Source organism: Drosophila yakuba, chromosome 3L (genome assembly GCF_016746365.2).
Source record: "Drosophila yakuba strain Tai18E2 chromosome 3L, Prin_Dyak_Tai18E2_2.1, whole genome shotgun sequence".
NCBI classification, from domain to species: domain Eukaryota; kingdom Metazoa; phylum Arthropoda; class Insecta; order Diptera; family Drosophilidae; genus Drosophila; species Drosophila yakuba.
In genome coordinates this window covers 11,404,836-11,421,412 of record NC_052529.2, presented here as the reverse complement: position 1 = coordinate 11,421,412, position 16,577 = coordinate 11,404,836, and the positions used below count along the sequence as shown (strand labels likewise).

Here is a 16,577-nt window from a genome sequence, read left to right as displayed (position 1 = left end):
AATATGTTCTTTTTTTGTGTAGCAGCTATGGCTGGCATCCAATTTCACCCACACTGGCTTTGTGCTGGAAATTGTCAGCCGTTTGATTGTGTAATTGATTTAGCGAGAAAACTCGCTCGCAGATAGACTCCATCTGCCCCTCGGATACCCTTCACCACGTCCCTTTGGCAACCGTCAATACGTTTAAAGTCGTTGGCTAATTAAGTTGCGTTCCAAAATGGCAGCAAAGTGGAAAATGAAGGGGGATGGCTGGAAAAAAATGCGTTGAATCCGCAATTTTTTCTCTACTCGTTCTGGTCATAAATGGGACTTACCATTTTACACCCCAAACCAAGTACACAGCACCACCCACCTAGAGACATCCACCCAGCAATCAACAAACCACCCACCACCCACCACCACCCACCGAATGTAAGCGATTTCAATTGCCAGTTGGTGTCGAGGACCAAAAGTTTACGATCGCTGCTGGTGCTTTTTATTTGGGTCTTAATTTTTATAAATTTGTATATTCTACCCAAGGGTATTTCACTTTTAGTATAAATTTAAGTTTTAAATTTAAAAAGAATTAAGGATTTTTAAAATAGTTCATAAAGTTAGGTAAAAATTTGAGTTGCACACAAGAGGTGAAGCAAAAGTGACAACTTAAAAGGGTATCTGAAGATCGTATTACTCCTACTTACTCTTTGACTGACACTGTCTGGTGGCACATTAATTTTAATGTCGTCGAAAGGCATTTAAAATAAATTCGGAGGGAAAAATAAAATATAATTCTGTGTCGAGCGGTCGTTAAAAAATAGACACCAGCCGTGTTTACCTATAAAAATATTAAATACATATAGCGCGGTAAATGTTTCAATATTTTGCGAGGCAAAAAGGGGGAATTTCTGTGGGAGTTTTGGCATTTCAACACGCAAGTTTTTATGACCGAGACAATGAAAACGCAGAGTGGGCTCAAAGCAGCCGCACAGTGAGGTGGAAAATTCTGTGTTCCCACCAAAAACCCGGCATAAAAACGGCATAAAATTCAAAAACGCACCGCAAAATGAGGGAACCTGTGCGAAAAAGCCGTAAACAATATTCCTAATCGCATTGCGCCATAGATGCAGATGGTTCAGATTAAAAATATGTCAATTTTCTGCAACCAAAATATTTAATCAATTTCTGCCATACATATGATATAAATTACACACACTAGTTTGCCTCTTAAACTTTCACATACCCAAATATCTCTTAAAGACTTCACAAAGTAACTAAACTTTCGGAAGCTAAACTATGATATTCATTTTCAAAGTTTAAAGACTTTTCGCAGCCTCAGATGCGGTTTGTGCAACCCTCGCACCGAGGGGAAATTGGCTTTTAACACCCAAAGAGAAAAATCGCTAGCAGAACATGGCACTAGGAGAGAGGTGAATGGAGGGGGGAGCGGTGTGACAGCGGCTTATTTGAAACGAATTTTAATTAAAACACAACGGAAAAGTTTCGGCTGGGACAGGAAACCACCTCCCCCTGCTCTCTGCTCCCCGCCGTACACTGAAAGTTAAATCGCAGGACTTTCAAGGCGATGTTCGCTTTCTGAAAAACTCGAAACGGAAGGGACTTACATTTAAGAGATAACTAGGATACAATTTAAAGAAGTCAAGGAAGTGGTTGTTATATATTAGGATATTTATTTACATTCCCTTATTTTATGATTTTAAATGAATTACCTGATAATGCAGATACTATACTGTGGAGACGCCGCTTGTTGCATCCAATCGCTGCAGATTATCGATGCGCTGCAGATTATCGATGCGTTGCAGGATCGAAGGACGAAGGCGATGCCACATGAGGTAGCAGCGGTCCACATAGGGAAACTCGTAATCATCCGCAAAAAGTTTGAGCAGGGCAGCCCGCATTGGTGGTCCGTAACCCCGTCGATTGACATAGGCATCCGCGGCGAACTCAAAGTGCCGTATACAAAAGTAGATGATCCAAGTGGAAATGTCGTGATATATGGGCATGAGATACTTGTACACCAGCCAAAAGCCCACGGAACTGGGATAGAATGTCGTAAAGCCCGCCGCCTCGAACAGCGTTACCCACCTGTTGCAGATCCCAAAGAGCAGCAGGTAAATCAAGAGGTGCAAGTAGATAAGGGCAAGTCCCTTTGCCACATGCCACAGACGCCAATGGGCCAGTTGATGGGCCACAAAGGCGGCCAACTGCTCGTCATTCAGGCCAGCACCCATCTGACCCCAGTCGAAGTCATCGGAGGCAAAACCGCGGTTAAACTTCAGATTATCGTGGATGTCCAAACGCAGGCAGCAGCAGCAACCCATCACCCAGGCAGTGGGACGACCCACATGGAAGGTGTGCACCATGTAGACGCGACCAGGAAACTTGAAGTCCGCCAGTACCGCCTTCAGGTTATCGTCCATATCGGTTTCATTATTCATTCTGCGACTTTTGCCCAAGCAGGGCACTCCAAAAAGGCCAATGAATACCAATACCAGTATGGACAAGGCCACCAGAATTAGCCAAACGAACAGTGTGAAGTACCACTTGGTTAGCCCGTGAATAACCATGAAAAACGCAGTCAGCGGAATGACTGCAACCTGTGGAAAATTGTACAGTGTTACGATATAACAATGTATAGTATTTTTAAAATAAGAATAAATAACCTGCAAGAACACGACGACAAAAACCAAGGCACAAATCAAACCCAACAAGGGCGGCGTGTTTTCAGGATCCACATGGTAACGCGGATCCAGGAAAAGTTTCTCGTAAAAGAGTGAAGGCAACTTGCGGACTATCAAGTATGTGGAAAACAGCGTCATAAATGTGACATTCAGCCAAGTTCGATCTGCATAGCGATACCAGCCCACCGTCGATTTCCAGAGATACGCCAGAGTGCAAAGATACAGATCAAGGCAGCTATACAGTGTATCTATTGCTAAATTGAAAATCTCCAGATATGAGGCGTGGAGTTGCTTATCCTTGGAAGCCTGTAACAACAGTGCACTGTTATATAATTATTATTTTGTAAATAAATATCTGCGAAGAACCCACCTGAAAGGCTTCCTGCGACATAGTGGCCTCCATTTGCTTCGGTGGCACGGAAGTCCTTTTGCACAATCTCAGCTGCCTGCAGCAGAGAAAGAGGTGAAAACCGTTGTGCACCACTATCATCAAGCAGAGGACGTGTCGCAGAAAAATCGGATCTGAAAAACTAATTTTCCGGGGCAGCACACTCATGCCGATCGGATTTCCCGATATCTCGAGGCGCTCTCCACGCAACGGATCTTGATATAAGGCGAAAGTGTTCATATTTTCAAATCAAACTGGTTTTTAAAAGTAAAACAAAATGAAGCAGCAAATGAATGAAATCTAAAGGACAACTGAGTAAGCATTTTATCAATATAGCGTCTATAAACGATCGACTACAAAATATTCTAGAAAGTATGCTATATATTTTTAGCAAGCCGCAGTACTTTTGCCAATATGTGTAATTGCTGTGCAAATCGCGCTTTTATGTGGTTAGCAGTGGTAACCACAACTCAAATATGTCACATGCCACATCCTCATCATAATCCCGATTTCGTCAAGGAACCCATGGTAATCCAGGCTGTCGAAAGCCGTTGACTAGTGGAAGCCAAAGATTATGATGGCGCCAGTGAAGAAATTACACATGTGTGTAGCCGGAAAAGCAGGCGTGTATGGTGTTGGTTTTACTTGGGTTGTAATGGCTCTTTGTAGTTTGTTTCGAGGATTTGAACTTCTTACGCTTGGCATATCAATAATGAGTCGAGGGCTTGGCGGGATTCTAGGGATTCTAGGGGGAATTGTGTTGCCAAGCTGGCTGCTTTGATGGTTTCGGTTCAACGCCATTACTTAACCCACCCCTCCTCAACCATCCCATATATATCCCCATACTTAACCACCCACTCACACACACATATGCGCGAACATTCACTTGGCATCTCTAATTAGTAGAATTTAATCTTCACACTATGGCAACGTCAAACGTCCCGAACTGCGACCCCCCCAACCGCCCCAATCCGCCCCCCAGTCATCGTATATTCCACCCATTGCGCTGCTCATTATGAAAAATTCCAAATTAAAAAGACGAGGGGAGTGGAAACTGCACAGAGAAAAATGAAATAGTTACATACATATCAATTTACATGTTATTATTAATAATACAGAAATACAGAAGTTAGTTTCAAGATAAATATTTATAAGAAATAATTAACATTAAGGAACTATTCAGATAGGATAGACACTTTATATAAAAATGAAAAAGCTTAGGATCCCGGAACATTAAACACACATAACTATTAATTCAATTAAGCTGTGATATCAGCAAGTATCTTTTGCTAAAGAACACTTTCTTATAAAACAAGTTTAGTATAGTATAAGAATAGTACTAGTTTCACGTAATCTTAGGAAGCTATTAAACGTTATCTTCAAATATCTACAATTATAGTTACACCTAGTTTCTCGCCGTGTGGCACACAGTAAAAGTTTATTGTAAGAAGTAACGGTAGGATTTGCATAAATACCAGGACATGTTTGGGTGTGCGTGTGTGTTAGTATCACACATCATGATTACATAATTTAGCTATTAAAACAGCGCCAAGTGGCTGGCTGAAACGAGTGCAAGCGAGAGAGAGAGAGGAGACCGAAGAGCGAGACAGCAGGAGGCAGGCGGTAGGAGGCAGTGGAAAAGAAGGCGCTTATTTATGCCTCAACACGCCGTTTGGCGCAGCTTCAAAGGATCCGAACGGGAGCGGGTGCTCCAAGGGGGTTGGAGGGGAGGGTGGCGTTGTTCCAGTGGCGAGGGGCTAGTGGCTAAGAGGGGTATTCCAGTTCAACGGCACACATGTGCACTTGATTTACTCATTAGCGTTACTTTTCTGTTCATAATAGGGCGCTTACCAAGCCGGAAACCACAGCCGCCACGCACCCTTCCCCCGCACCCACCCCGCACCACTAGCTCCATTTTCCAAAGACCACTCCCCCCATCCCCTCCCATCACCGTGCCACTGACTGCCACATTTGGTTTCATTTCGAACCGTTCGGGATGCGTTGGTATAAGCCGCTTAGGCGTATCCTTTGTGCATGTGTAATTGTTTTGGCCCTCACACACTGCCCCCTTCCCCTCCCCCACTTTTTGGCTAACCCACCCCCACCCCTTCTCTCCTTCCCTCTTCTCACCCTCACACACACGCAACTAAGCCCTAATAATCCCCACTATTTGGCCAAAAGATGGAGGGAAAAAGGTAAGACACTGTCACAAAATACGACTTCAAACATAAGCTTATCCATTCTCTAATAAATACGGTTGCATCTTTTCTTTTTAAATAGCAAGTACACATTAAGAACAAGAAATGTGTTTATATATATATTGTATATATTTGATATATATTCAAGTATTTTTATAAACTTTCAAATATTTTTCCCAGTGAGCCTGCGTAAGTAAGTAGCTACTCAATTCGTTGTGCCCATTTTTGATTCCCGTTCCATGCTTGGGAAAAGTCAAAACTTAACATTTCACATTTGCCAAAGGCTAAAAAAGTTCCTCTGGGTTTTCTTTCTGCAGTTAGTCCTTGTGAATAGTTATCCTGCAAGCAGGGTTTTCTCAAAGAAGCTTTTTGATTTCATCTAAAAAAGGGGTAGATAAATACAGAAAACCTTTAAATGAAGTTGAGCCATGACAAATAGCAGAATGCTCAGGAGTTATCTCTGCCATGTACCATCCATATCAAATGGAAATCGTCTTAATAAGTCTCGAAGGAGAAATAGTACTATTTCTTTCTGCCTAAAAATATAGGTTTACTGCATATAACATTTTGATATTTTAAGTGAGGGCTCTAAGGATTTATTGGCCTACAATTAGAAGATGTGTACCACATTTTCAAGAACATGAAAACATGGGATTTCAGGATTAATCCCAACTTCTTGCCCCTCGAGTGCACAAAACACGGAACGATTTAGTTGAATTATAGCCGAGGTAATCCTTAGCCTTATAATTATGTGGTTTTGACTGCAGACAGAGGTTGAACCATTTACCTGAGGCTTTGATATATTTCAGCTCAGAGACTCCAGAGAGTGATTTGATATATGTGTATGTATGTATGCCCTGCTACCTCAATTATCTGGTGCAATTGTGTAAGAGATAATCCGAAACTAATTCGGATTGGTTGCGGTCAAGTTGTGTGCCGTCATCTTCGGCAATCGATAGGGGGCCTCAGTTGGAGAGGAGAGCACTTGAATCTTTGTGGGGATTTATTTTCGTTTTGGCCATCTATTATGCGCGATAAGATCGCAACGTGAATAGAAGTTTCCGTTTCGTGATAAGGGGATTTTAAATTAATAATTCACTCTTGCTGCACGAACATGAAAAACGTCGGAAAATTGCTCAATTTTCCATGCGCACAAGGTAAAACGGTGGCAAGAGCAAAAGAAACCAAAAAGAAAGAAAAAAATGAAAGAGAAATTTATGCTAATTTTCGACAACTATCACTGCTCAACATCGGTGCTACGTGGATGGGGCTATGGATGTGGCTATGGATGTGGACGTGGACGTGGATGGCCAACCCACCCGAAAAAGCAGACCCACCAAACCTGATGGTCATGTAATGTCGACGGAGGCAGCGTAACGAAGTAACCTAATTAATTTGTGGCACTCATTAGCAACAATTGAAAATGCCACAACCAGCGGAATTAGAAGCAGAAGCAGCTCCTCCAACCATTTGCCCCCCTTTTTATTCCCAACCCCCAAAACCCCCTTGTCACTCGTCAACTCAACCAGAAGTTGAAAATGGCCATAATGAGTGTGGGGTACGACTAACGCCCCTGCCCCGCCCCCAGTCCACCAGTTACTCCAATTCTGACCATTTCTTCCATCAAAAAAAGAAATTATGGCGGGGTAAAAGTGCCTAAATTGATTCCCTATAACGACTATTTCATACTCTAACTTTAGCAGGAAACCAAGAAAATTTACAATTAATTTCTCAACATTTTTATGGATATTTTTATGTGGAATTATTTACAGCTACGAATTTCAACGAAACGGTTTGAATTTAATTGTTAGGCAGCTCAAGACACCATTTTTATACGAACCTTAAATAATTATAATTGGTACTCACGATTTTTAAAGCGACATATTTATGTTCTTTATATTGAAATGCATTACACTTTTAAATGTTCAAACTGTGACGTGATCTCAATTACAATGTGAGCATACACGATCCCACAGTTTTGAAACCAATTTGAGTTTATGAATATGCTATAAATGTACTTCAAAAGCGCAACGTGACCTACCAATTTCCCATACTTTCGTTCGCATTGAAAAAACAAACCTAACAAATATGTGAGCCTCACGATCTTTTATACTTAGCTATTGTTGAATTCTACGCAATATTCTATTTTAACAATTTGAAGTTAGCATTTTCATTAAATTGCAGTTAGCATGGTCAAAAAATAATTCCCATCAAATGTCACTTATTCAATTAGCCAGCCGATAATTTGTTCTCATTGGAAGTGTCAGGCATTAGGACGTTTCCGCACATTCTTCAGTAGTCCTGGGATACTTTTCTACTCCTCCCAATCTATCAATCCATCAATTAAGATTAATGTGCATTTCCATGGATGCTTCGATCATTTACAACGATTGTTTCGGAGACAACTTCATCGAAGTGAGGCCAGCGATCATCGATCAAATGTGAAATGTTGGCTAAGCAGCCTGCTTTCAACTGCCTGAGATCTTTTGGCTAATGATCTTTTTGGGCCAATAAAAGGTTATCACTTCCATTGTACCTTACGAAATAATACCCATTAGAGCCAAATTAAATTGTATTTATTCTGAAGCTAGTTGGTAGATAAATTTTTACATATTTTTACATTTATTTATGATGATCAATATGGGATATGGCTTAGGTAAAAGGTATATAAGACTTAAATAAATTAGGATTAAAAATACAATTAAGGTTCCCCCCGTTCCTGTTCACTTCTCACGCTGTCCGGAAGAGCAAATGGACCCGACCTAATGAGCAGGTGTAGGGCATCAAATACCAAAAAATGTTAACTAATTTTCGGCTTTGCTGCGTTGACGTGTGAAGCGCGGGGCAGTGGCACAGAGAGGGGGTGCGAAGCAGGGGGCGGGGTACCGGCCACTGGCCATATCACCTGCCCTCGGTTAGTTAGCTGGCCAAAAATAAAAACAAAAAAAAAAAAGAGAAAAACAAAGAAAAAACCTTGGATTGTGCGTGAGCCGTCCCTATTTGAGGCCCTGTCAGTCGTCACTCACCGTTTTCAACCTCCCCCATTTTGGGCATGACATTTTTACCAACGGCCGGCGATATGCAAAATCATTTGACCCGGTCCCACAGCCCAAAACCCCAGACCCCAGACCCAAAACCCCAGACCCTAAGCCCGATTGCTATCTGGGCGCTAATATATACCGCTGCTGCCACAAATGCCTTCGGTAATGCATAATTCTAGCCACTTTTCCGGCGCTGGCAACCACCAAATACCACCAAAAACCACCGACCCACCAACCAATCGACCGATGGAAGTGATGGTGGTGTTGGTGGTCAGTAGTCGGTGGCCACAATCGTCGCTTTTGTTGCTTTTTGTTTTCCATTCGGACCCTGGCTGGGAAAATCATTTAATTAACATTTTCAGCCGCCTTCGAGGCGCGAAATTATCACGCATATGCGTAGACTTGCCACAGTGGGTGTCCTTGTGTAACTTATGGTCAAAATTAATATTCAAAGTCAGAAGAAATATATTTATGAGGTACTTTTTTATTACTCGGAAACAGTATCCCAACTTATGTAGTATACTTAAAAAAACAATAAAATAATTAAAAGTATTAAACATTTAAAAATATCCTTTGACTAAATATATAATTTAAAAATGTAAACAAATTATGTAATATTTAAACTAAATTTTGATTTTGATACCAAAATGATTGCTTCACTCCACTTTAAAAAGTGATGTTACTGGTTTGAGAAGAAGGCCTACAAGAAAAACGTTTCAATTATTTTTTAATAGCCAGTCCTGGCATTTCGCCAAGCCCATAAGCTCTGCCTGAAACGATTATAATTGAGATAATTATATAGAGAGCCCACTGTAATTGCGTTCTCGACCACTGTGCGACCGTTACGACCAGGTCAGCTGTTCAGCTGTTCGCCTCTCAACCTTTTTGGCGTAAATTATGATTATGAGAAATGCAAACGCTATCCGGGCCATTGCCGCTTGGCATTTCTCAAAACGCACAGACGGCGGTGGGAGTTATGTAAATACATTTAATTTTTTAGTTTCGCCGCTTGGCTTTTCCATTACCAAGATCCAGTATTGGCCAGCCAGCTAGACAGCTAGCCAACTTGCCTTCCTCCTTCCTGGCCATTTGCATGTGAGCCGACTGTTGCGTATCTCACGGATACGCGCTTGAAATACGAGCGGTTCTACCTTTGACTTTGCGCTTATTACCCCTGATTAATTACCGGGTCGAGTTGTGTTTTTCTTTTCGGTTATTTTGCGTCTTGTTTTTCTATTTTTTTTTTTCTATTCTTTCTTTTTTGTTTTTTTTTTTTTGTATATTTTTGTTGGGTGAGTTTGTGTGCTGGCCGTTAAGTGTGATATTTGTAACACTTTGCTGACTTATTGTTGGGCAGCTGAAAGGCTTTTAGGGCCATCGCAGTGCCTTTTGGATATGGCTAATTAACCCATTACGCCATTATTGTTGCTCTTGTCGGCGGCCGGCAAAGGGTTTTCTTGCCTTCTTTCCGTTTTGGCCCGACGCACACGTGAGTTTCGGTTTGTGTGTGAGTTGCGTAGAACTCTGACCCTGTGTATGGCTTTCAAATCTCCGCAATAAATTCCAATTTTGTGCCCTAATGAATCCACCAAGAGCCGCCCATTTATTTTGGCCCCAGTTTGAGGGCCCAGGCCAAAAAACAAGGGCCGCAATTAGCCAAAAGCCGACCAAGCCCAGGTGCGATTCTAAAGGTTATTCGGTTTTCTAGTTGGTACACACAAATATGACGGCATCTCGATTGCGTAGCGTCGTAAAAATACAAATTTTAATATTACATAATTCTCGAGATAAATTGCTGATAACAACGATGCATACGAAAAATTACAATTTAAGCTTATTACTAAGCTAAATTACAATTTATTTGCTAAATTAGCCAAAGACAGGCGTACCAGTACCAGTTAACCCCTTTGAAGGCATTAGATCATCGGCATAAATTGGGAACTTGGCGTCTGAGGAGTGGCAGTTATCATTTAATCTTTAGTTTTTGAGGTGATGTCAACTGCGGGCTATACATTAACTTTAGATATAGATTGTATCAATTCTTTGAAGCATCTGTAATATTTTGATTCTTAGCAGCAATAAACATAAGACGGCAGGCTTTTTGTATGTTATTTCTTTCGACGCATTGTTAGTTGCTGGAAAAAAGCTATCAATTTATTAACTGCGATTTAATATTCTAACCATATTACATAGGTTACCATACTATAGGTTACTATTTCTTTTAATTAAAATAAAATATAAAAAATGTATACAACTAGATATATATTTGTACATCGTGGGTAGAAACTTTGTAAGAAAACTTGAATTAATAAAGTTTAACTACCTGCAAAGCCAAACTTTTGGTATGCTCTTGGTTTTTATAAGAGAAATGGTCGGCGAAAACTAATTAAACGAATATGAAACTACCGCTGTGTTAGATGTAATTAAAATTGGTAAAAATTTAATTGACAATCAAAATTCTCACTTTCTAGTCACCAGCAGATTCCATTACTCATTTGGCACGACTTCGCCACCCTTGAGACCCCAATTAAAGAAGTGTTTTGTTAACTGGCCAACAATTTGCAAGTCGAGCCCCGCGCCTGGAAAAGCGGTGAAAAGCGGGGAAACCGCAAAAACCGAACCACAAGAGGCATTCCATCCATCCGCGGAAAAGTGTCAGGCTGCCATAGAAAGCCCGGCGCAAATGAGTGGAGCAAATCTGGGGGCTCAAGGAATTTATGCATTCCTCGGGTTGCCTCGTAAGTTTCAATTTTCATTGTAAGTCCCCCCCTCCCCTCCCCGTGCCCCTTTTGGTGGAGCGGAGGACATTGCGCGTAAGCCCATTGATTAATTTGAAATTTATGATGCTTCTGCGGATCGCAGGGCATCCATAACTTTTGCTCTGCGGTCGGTCGTCTTCCCTGCTAGCCGCTACCCCTTGCCAAAAGTGAAACGCTCTGTTTGCCGGAATGTGTCCTCATCTTTCACTCGCTCACGGCTCATATACATTTTAATTAAACGCTGCCGCACCGGAAGAGCACCAGCAACAACAACAGCAACAACAACAGTAACAACAACAGTAACAACAACAGCAACAACAACAGCAACAACAAAAGCAACAACGGCAACGAACACTTGACAATTTCACGTTAATCCTGGTCACAGGACCTCGCCACGGTGGCTGCCTATTTTTCGGCTCTACCCATAATCATAAACATTGAACCAGGCAGGTTTGGCAGCGTAGAGGGTTAAGGGCAGATCATACACTCGGAAAAATGTCAGCAGAAGAATTCAGTTTCTAAGCCATTTGCACTGGAAAAACTAACATTTTAACTAGATTAAAGGTCCAAATCCCTATAATAGCAGCATGGTAAGTAGTTTGTTGGATTACATGCAATCTGCTCTCTAAAATTAGTAATAAAATTGTAAATTTACTGTTTAGAAATAATTTTTTTATATTGTAGTTAACTTTTTTTTAAGTGCACGCCCGTACATGCGACTTAATTACGCGTGGCAAGCCGAGCGGCTTTTGTTATTATCATTCAGTCAGCCGGTTACCGGTGCCACTAACCAACCACGTTGACCTCCCCTTTCTCCCCTCTCCCCCCACCACCTATACCCTTAATCCCCCCCTGTATAGCAAACCCCTCGCCATACCCCGCGAAGGCTGCTCCTTTTGTTGGCCTCTGCCCATTGATGATAATGTTTGAGCGGCATTGGCTGCGCTTAATGAATTTATTTGTTACGCATGGCGTAGTTTGAATTGGCGTTCATGTCAGGACACCGAGCAGCATTGGCAAGAAGCAAAGGAGGCTGAATAGTTGGCCGACGCGCCTTAATGAAATCCATTATTGCGAAACCCATCGCCGAGGCCCAAAAGTAAATACACTTATTGCGGAAAGTGTTGGGCCCAACCCTCGGGATGGCCGGGCGGACATAAAACGCAGCAGGAGCAGGATATTACGATATTACGCACTGTGAACGACGTGCGCGGGTTGCTGGGCAGGGGCGGGGGGTGGTGGAGGGGCGGTATTCAGGATTCGGGCGGCAGGAGCCACCAGGCGGAAATGGGAATGGCAGTGGGAATGGCAACAGCGTTAACTGTGCACTGCCACAACATATTCCTAGTTTATAAACTGAGCACAAAGTCGAAAAAGAACAAATAGTTATATAAAAACAAAATTTATTATATAAATATGTATTTAAATATTCAGATCAATATAATACACATAAAAGCTGCATACTAAATAAAATCTACTTTAAGAACCAATTTAATTCGATTTTTTGAGCAGAAGTAACCAATTTGAAACCCAAATCCTCTTAAGAGTGTTAATAACAAGAAGCAACTTATAGATTTTTTACTCCAAATGCCTTTACATTTTTTAGGTATCTACTTATTTCTCGCAGTGCAGCGGCAACGGCAAAGGGAAATGGCACAGCGGAATGTTGTATTTTTTTCCGGCATGCCAAAACCATCTGATAACGATGCGAACCCTCAATTGACCGTTCTATGAGATGCAAATATCAAGCGAACCCCCGACAGCGAAAAATGTTCCATAGCTCGCGAGTTGTCACCAACCGCCACCCTTTCCCCTTTTCCCCTTACCCCTCACCCCTCCCCGCACTCTTGCGACCTGACCTTAACGATTTCCGGATGAGGGTTGCTATATTCGTATGCTATTAAAGCCCTCGAAGCGCCGGCAATTCCAATTTCAACTTCAATCGAATGTTTCGCACATGAGGAGCCATCAATGATGTTTAATGTCATACCGGGAATCCTTCAACTAGGATGTGAGGCGTGTCCATTAGGGGTAACGCAAAATCATTAGGGGAGGATATATTATATCGGGCTATGCAGATGCAATTCAAAAGGTTGATGGAACGGAAATGGTATAATGCCCGGTTGACTAACTTATTTTATTATACCAGATGCTGTATTGTGCAACATTCTGAATTGAAAATAATCAATGCGCATATGAATATAAAAGTTCAGCAGGGAAATACGTTCATTGTGTAGTAAAAATATTATTTAACACGATTGATTTCGTTTTAATTGAGAACATGATTCTTTGTCCATCAAATTTACATAAAATTACTATTTTATTTATCTAAATACTTTCTCTTTTGGCTACTTCCATAGAAGGGAAAACCAAACGGAAAATTCCGATTAAGACATTCGCTTGGCAGGACTGGTGCTGCATATAATTAAGTGCCCGTCCTGTTTCGGTTTCTATCTCTATCTGCATCTAACTCACAGCCACATTCGGTGGCTCATTCATCACGCTAACAACGTCCGCAAAGTATCTCGAAGATTGTTAGCACTTTCCTGACTTGGCCAAGAGGGCGGGTCACAAACCATAACGGGCAGCGGCCCACTTGCGTGGCCAGTTATTTATGTTGGCCGGCGAGTGGCTAACTATTAAAACTAACTACTTAGCAAACACCCCCCTCCACTGCCTGCCGGCCCACAAACTTTTTCGGCAAAGTGCCATTTAGTTAAACATTCTGACACATGATAAATGAGTCAAAGACCTCGTGTGATAGATCTGGCCAGTCGACCATATGCGCCGGATCCTGCTCCATCCGTTTCTATATCCGTGTCCGGATCCTGGTCCAGGCAATTAAACAGCCTGGACTTCGGACTTCGAATCATGTAAATTCACTATGTGCACTGAGATAAATCACAAAGCCCCCTATTTACTATTGGAAATTAAAGAATATAAAGGATTTATAGAGACTCAATTATAGCAAGTCGAAACATATTTCAAAAAGTTTTAAATAATAAAAAATGCTACATTTATTTAGATTTATTTATTTAGTTAACATTTTTTTCGCTGTGCAAATCTGAAAGGATGGCAAATCGGCGAGAACTCATTAAATAGAAAGCATTTAATGCGTGTCCAGATACAGATGAAGATAGTTCTGAAAGATACAAGTAATAGATTGTCAGCGGCAGCTGACGCAAGACTGGAAATTGAATGGGTGAGCGAATGAGTGCGTTATCAGGAGTCAAAGTTTGCAGCGTATCCCCGAAAAGAAATCCTCATCATCAGCATCCCCACAGGAAGGTCATTAAAGTTTTAATGATGGAGTTGTGTCAATGGCTGTGGGTTGAGATGGGAATGGAAATGGTAGTGGAAATGGAAATGTTAGTGGGAGTGGAAATGGTGTGGAGATCTTTGGAGGGCGGACAAGCGAAATGGGAGTGTACAAGTTGTGGTTGCTGTTTTTCCTGGGTGGTGGCCTACCCTCCTCCTTTTTCGAACTTTCCTCTAAGAACTAAAGTAGCAAAGTAAACAGCGAACAATGAGCGGGCCAGTTGGTGGGCGGGGGTTAGGGGCGGGGCTGGGTAATAGCCAAGTTTGATGCGAAAATTGAAAGAGGGTGTCGACGACGACGACTGTACATACACCGTTATCATTCACCGGACCAAGTTACCAAAACCCACTCCACTCGTTGATACCTTCGCGACGACCCGGGCAACCCTTTAACATCTTTTCAGCAGAAAAATATTGTGAAACTTTGCCAACAAAACAACTCAAACCCACTCCATCCCATAGAGCCACTGCCACTGCCACATCCACTGCCACTGCGATGCGAAAGTTTGAGAACAATGTCAATAGAATAGTCCCCGGGGGACAGGAGCCACTATGACTAAGGGCTTTGTACCTATCAAATGATTTGGATTCTAATTAAATGAATGCCCGAAACTTTCCGACGCAAGTATCCTCGCAGCAAGAACCTTTGCCATAACCAGGAAGACTTGGTCGGACTTTTCCCTGGCAACGACCCCTGGATCTTGAGAGGATTTCGTAATTAGGGTTCGGCCTTTACATGGATGATGTAATTTAATACAGACCCAACCCGCGTATGCTGTTTTCCGCTTTAGTACGTATAATTGATACTAATTTATTCAAATGTCCTTTAGCTATTCTATTCTATCGATTTTAAAGATAGCCCCCAAACAAAATGCAACCTTTTTGTTTTTGGAGCTCGTTAATTATATTTAGAGAACTTGATGTATATTGTTGTACTTTACGGATAGATAGATGAATAGATAGAAGGCAAACTCTTTGAAGCACACGTAATTCAATCGCCGATGAGCAAACAAAGTTGCAAATGAAAGCCGCAAATCTCCAGAACGCCTCACGTTGTTTTGTGTTGGCGTTGGCTGGCAGCCTTCGCAAATCGGCCAAAAGCAAAAAGTTAATTAAACAGATCCCAAGTGCTGACCACTCGAGTGAGTTGTGGATTGCGGAGTGCAGGGGAGGGGAGGACCTGCCTGTCTATGGGTATTAGGCTTTATCAGATGTGCATTCATTCAAATGCACTTCCTTTGGCCGCTCACTCAACGTCGACTTCCCGTTAGCACGCGGCTAACTTGGCTAACTTGGCCAACTCGGTCCGAACTGGATCGACCAGGCTGGCCATCAGATACGCATCAGTGGCAAAACTCAAGCAAATGCACACAGCGCAAAAATGTTTACATCTCAAATCTATGTTTTTTGTATAATTCAGTCAGCCAAAATTAATCATCAGTGAGAAGAAAGTTACATAGCTATAATAAGTAGTTGTTTATTAACTAAAAAAAAAGCGTAGCATTTTATCTGTAAGTGAGTAAGGGAGTCTATGTTAAAAAAGTGCAGGAGAATAATAATTGTATTGTTATTTTCTTTTTTTAGCTATTGTTATTGTTGACTAGTAATTGCTGATAGAATGAATAAATTAATAACAAAAATCATTATATATTTATACACCGTTTATTATTATTACTTGATTCATTATTCATTTATTTCGTTCATCATATTAGTAAACAATTAGAAGCATTGTAAAGGCATTATTGGTTCTTATTGTTATTTAACTCATTCGATTCTTATTTTAAGGCATCCACATATTTGTATCTTGTATCTTTGTATCTCTTTACCAGCCTTACCTTTTCTAGTACGTGTTTTTCCCATACCTTTGCCAGAAAGTCTGTGCCACACAGAGGCATTAACTGGCCAACTTACAACTTACTGGCACTGCATTTGGAGGGCGACTAGCTGGCACGAGGAAATGGGGAAATGTGGAAATGCTTTTCCAGCGCGGCGACAGCTGCGTGGCTAATCCGACAGGCTAAACAGTTGAACAGTTGAGCAGTTGCCCCCGGGGGAGCGGGGGCTGCAAAAGAGAAATAAATGAAAGGAAAAGGAACGGAACGGAACGGTAAAAGGAAAGAAAAGCATTGTGCGATGCATAATTGAAAAAATGCGGGGGGCAAAAACATTGTCAGATAAACAGCGAGGGGGTGGTG

At 41.7% G+C, this 16,577-nt stretch overlaps 1 protein-coding gene across 1 annotated transcript; it reads right to left on the bottom strand.

Moving 5' to 3' along the window:
• Positions 1-1,644: 1,644 nt before the first annotated feature.
• On the bottom strand, positions 1,645-3,370 carry LOC6533696 (CAAX prenyl protease 1 homolog). The gene is made up of 3 exons (XM_002094365.4): positions 3,049-3,370; positions 2,661-2,984; positions 1,645-2,594 (listed from the first exon to the last, which is right to left on the bottom strand). Exons 1-3 carry the CDS (start codon positions 3,304-3,306, stop codon positions 1,722-1,724), a joined length of 1,455 nt encoding a protein of 484 aa, XP_002094401.1. The 5' UTR covers positions 3,307-3,370; the 3' UTR covers positions 1,645-1,721.
• Between the last annotated feature and the right edge of the window lie 13,207 nt (positions 3,371-16,577).

Bases quoted from the DNA above. Each gene is read 5' to 3' on its own strand.
- LOC6533696 (XM_002094365.4), bottom strand. From the start codon at position 3,306: ATGAACACTTTCGCCTTATATCAAGATCCGTTGCGTGGAGAGCGCCTC. The intron at 2,985-3,048 runs GTGGGTTCTTCG...CTGTTGTTACAG, and splicing joins TGTCGCAGGAAGCCTTTCAG to GCTTCCAAGGATAAGCAACT. The intron at 2,595-2,660 runs GTTATTTATTCT...AATTTTCCACAG, and splicing joins TTGTCGTCGTGTTCTTGCAG to GTTGCAGTCATTCCGCTGAC.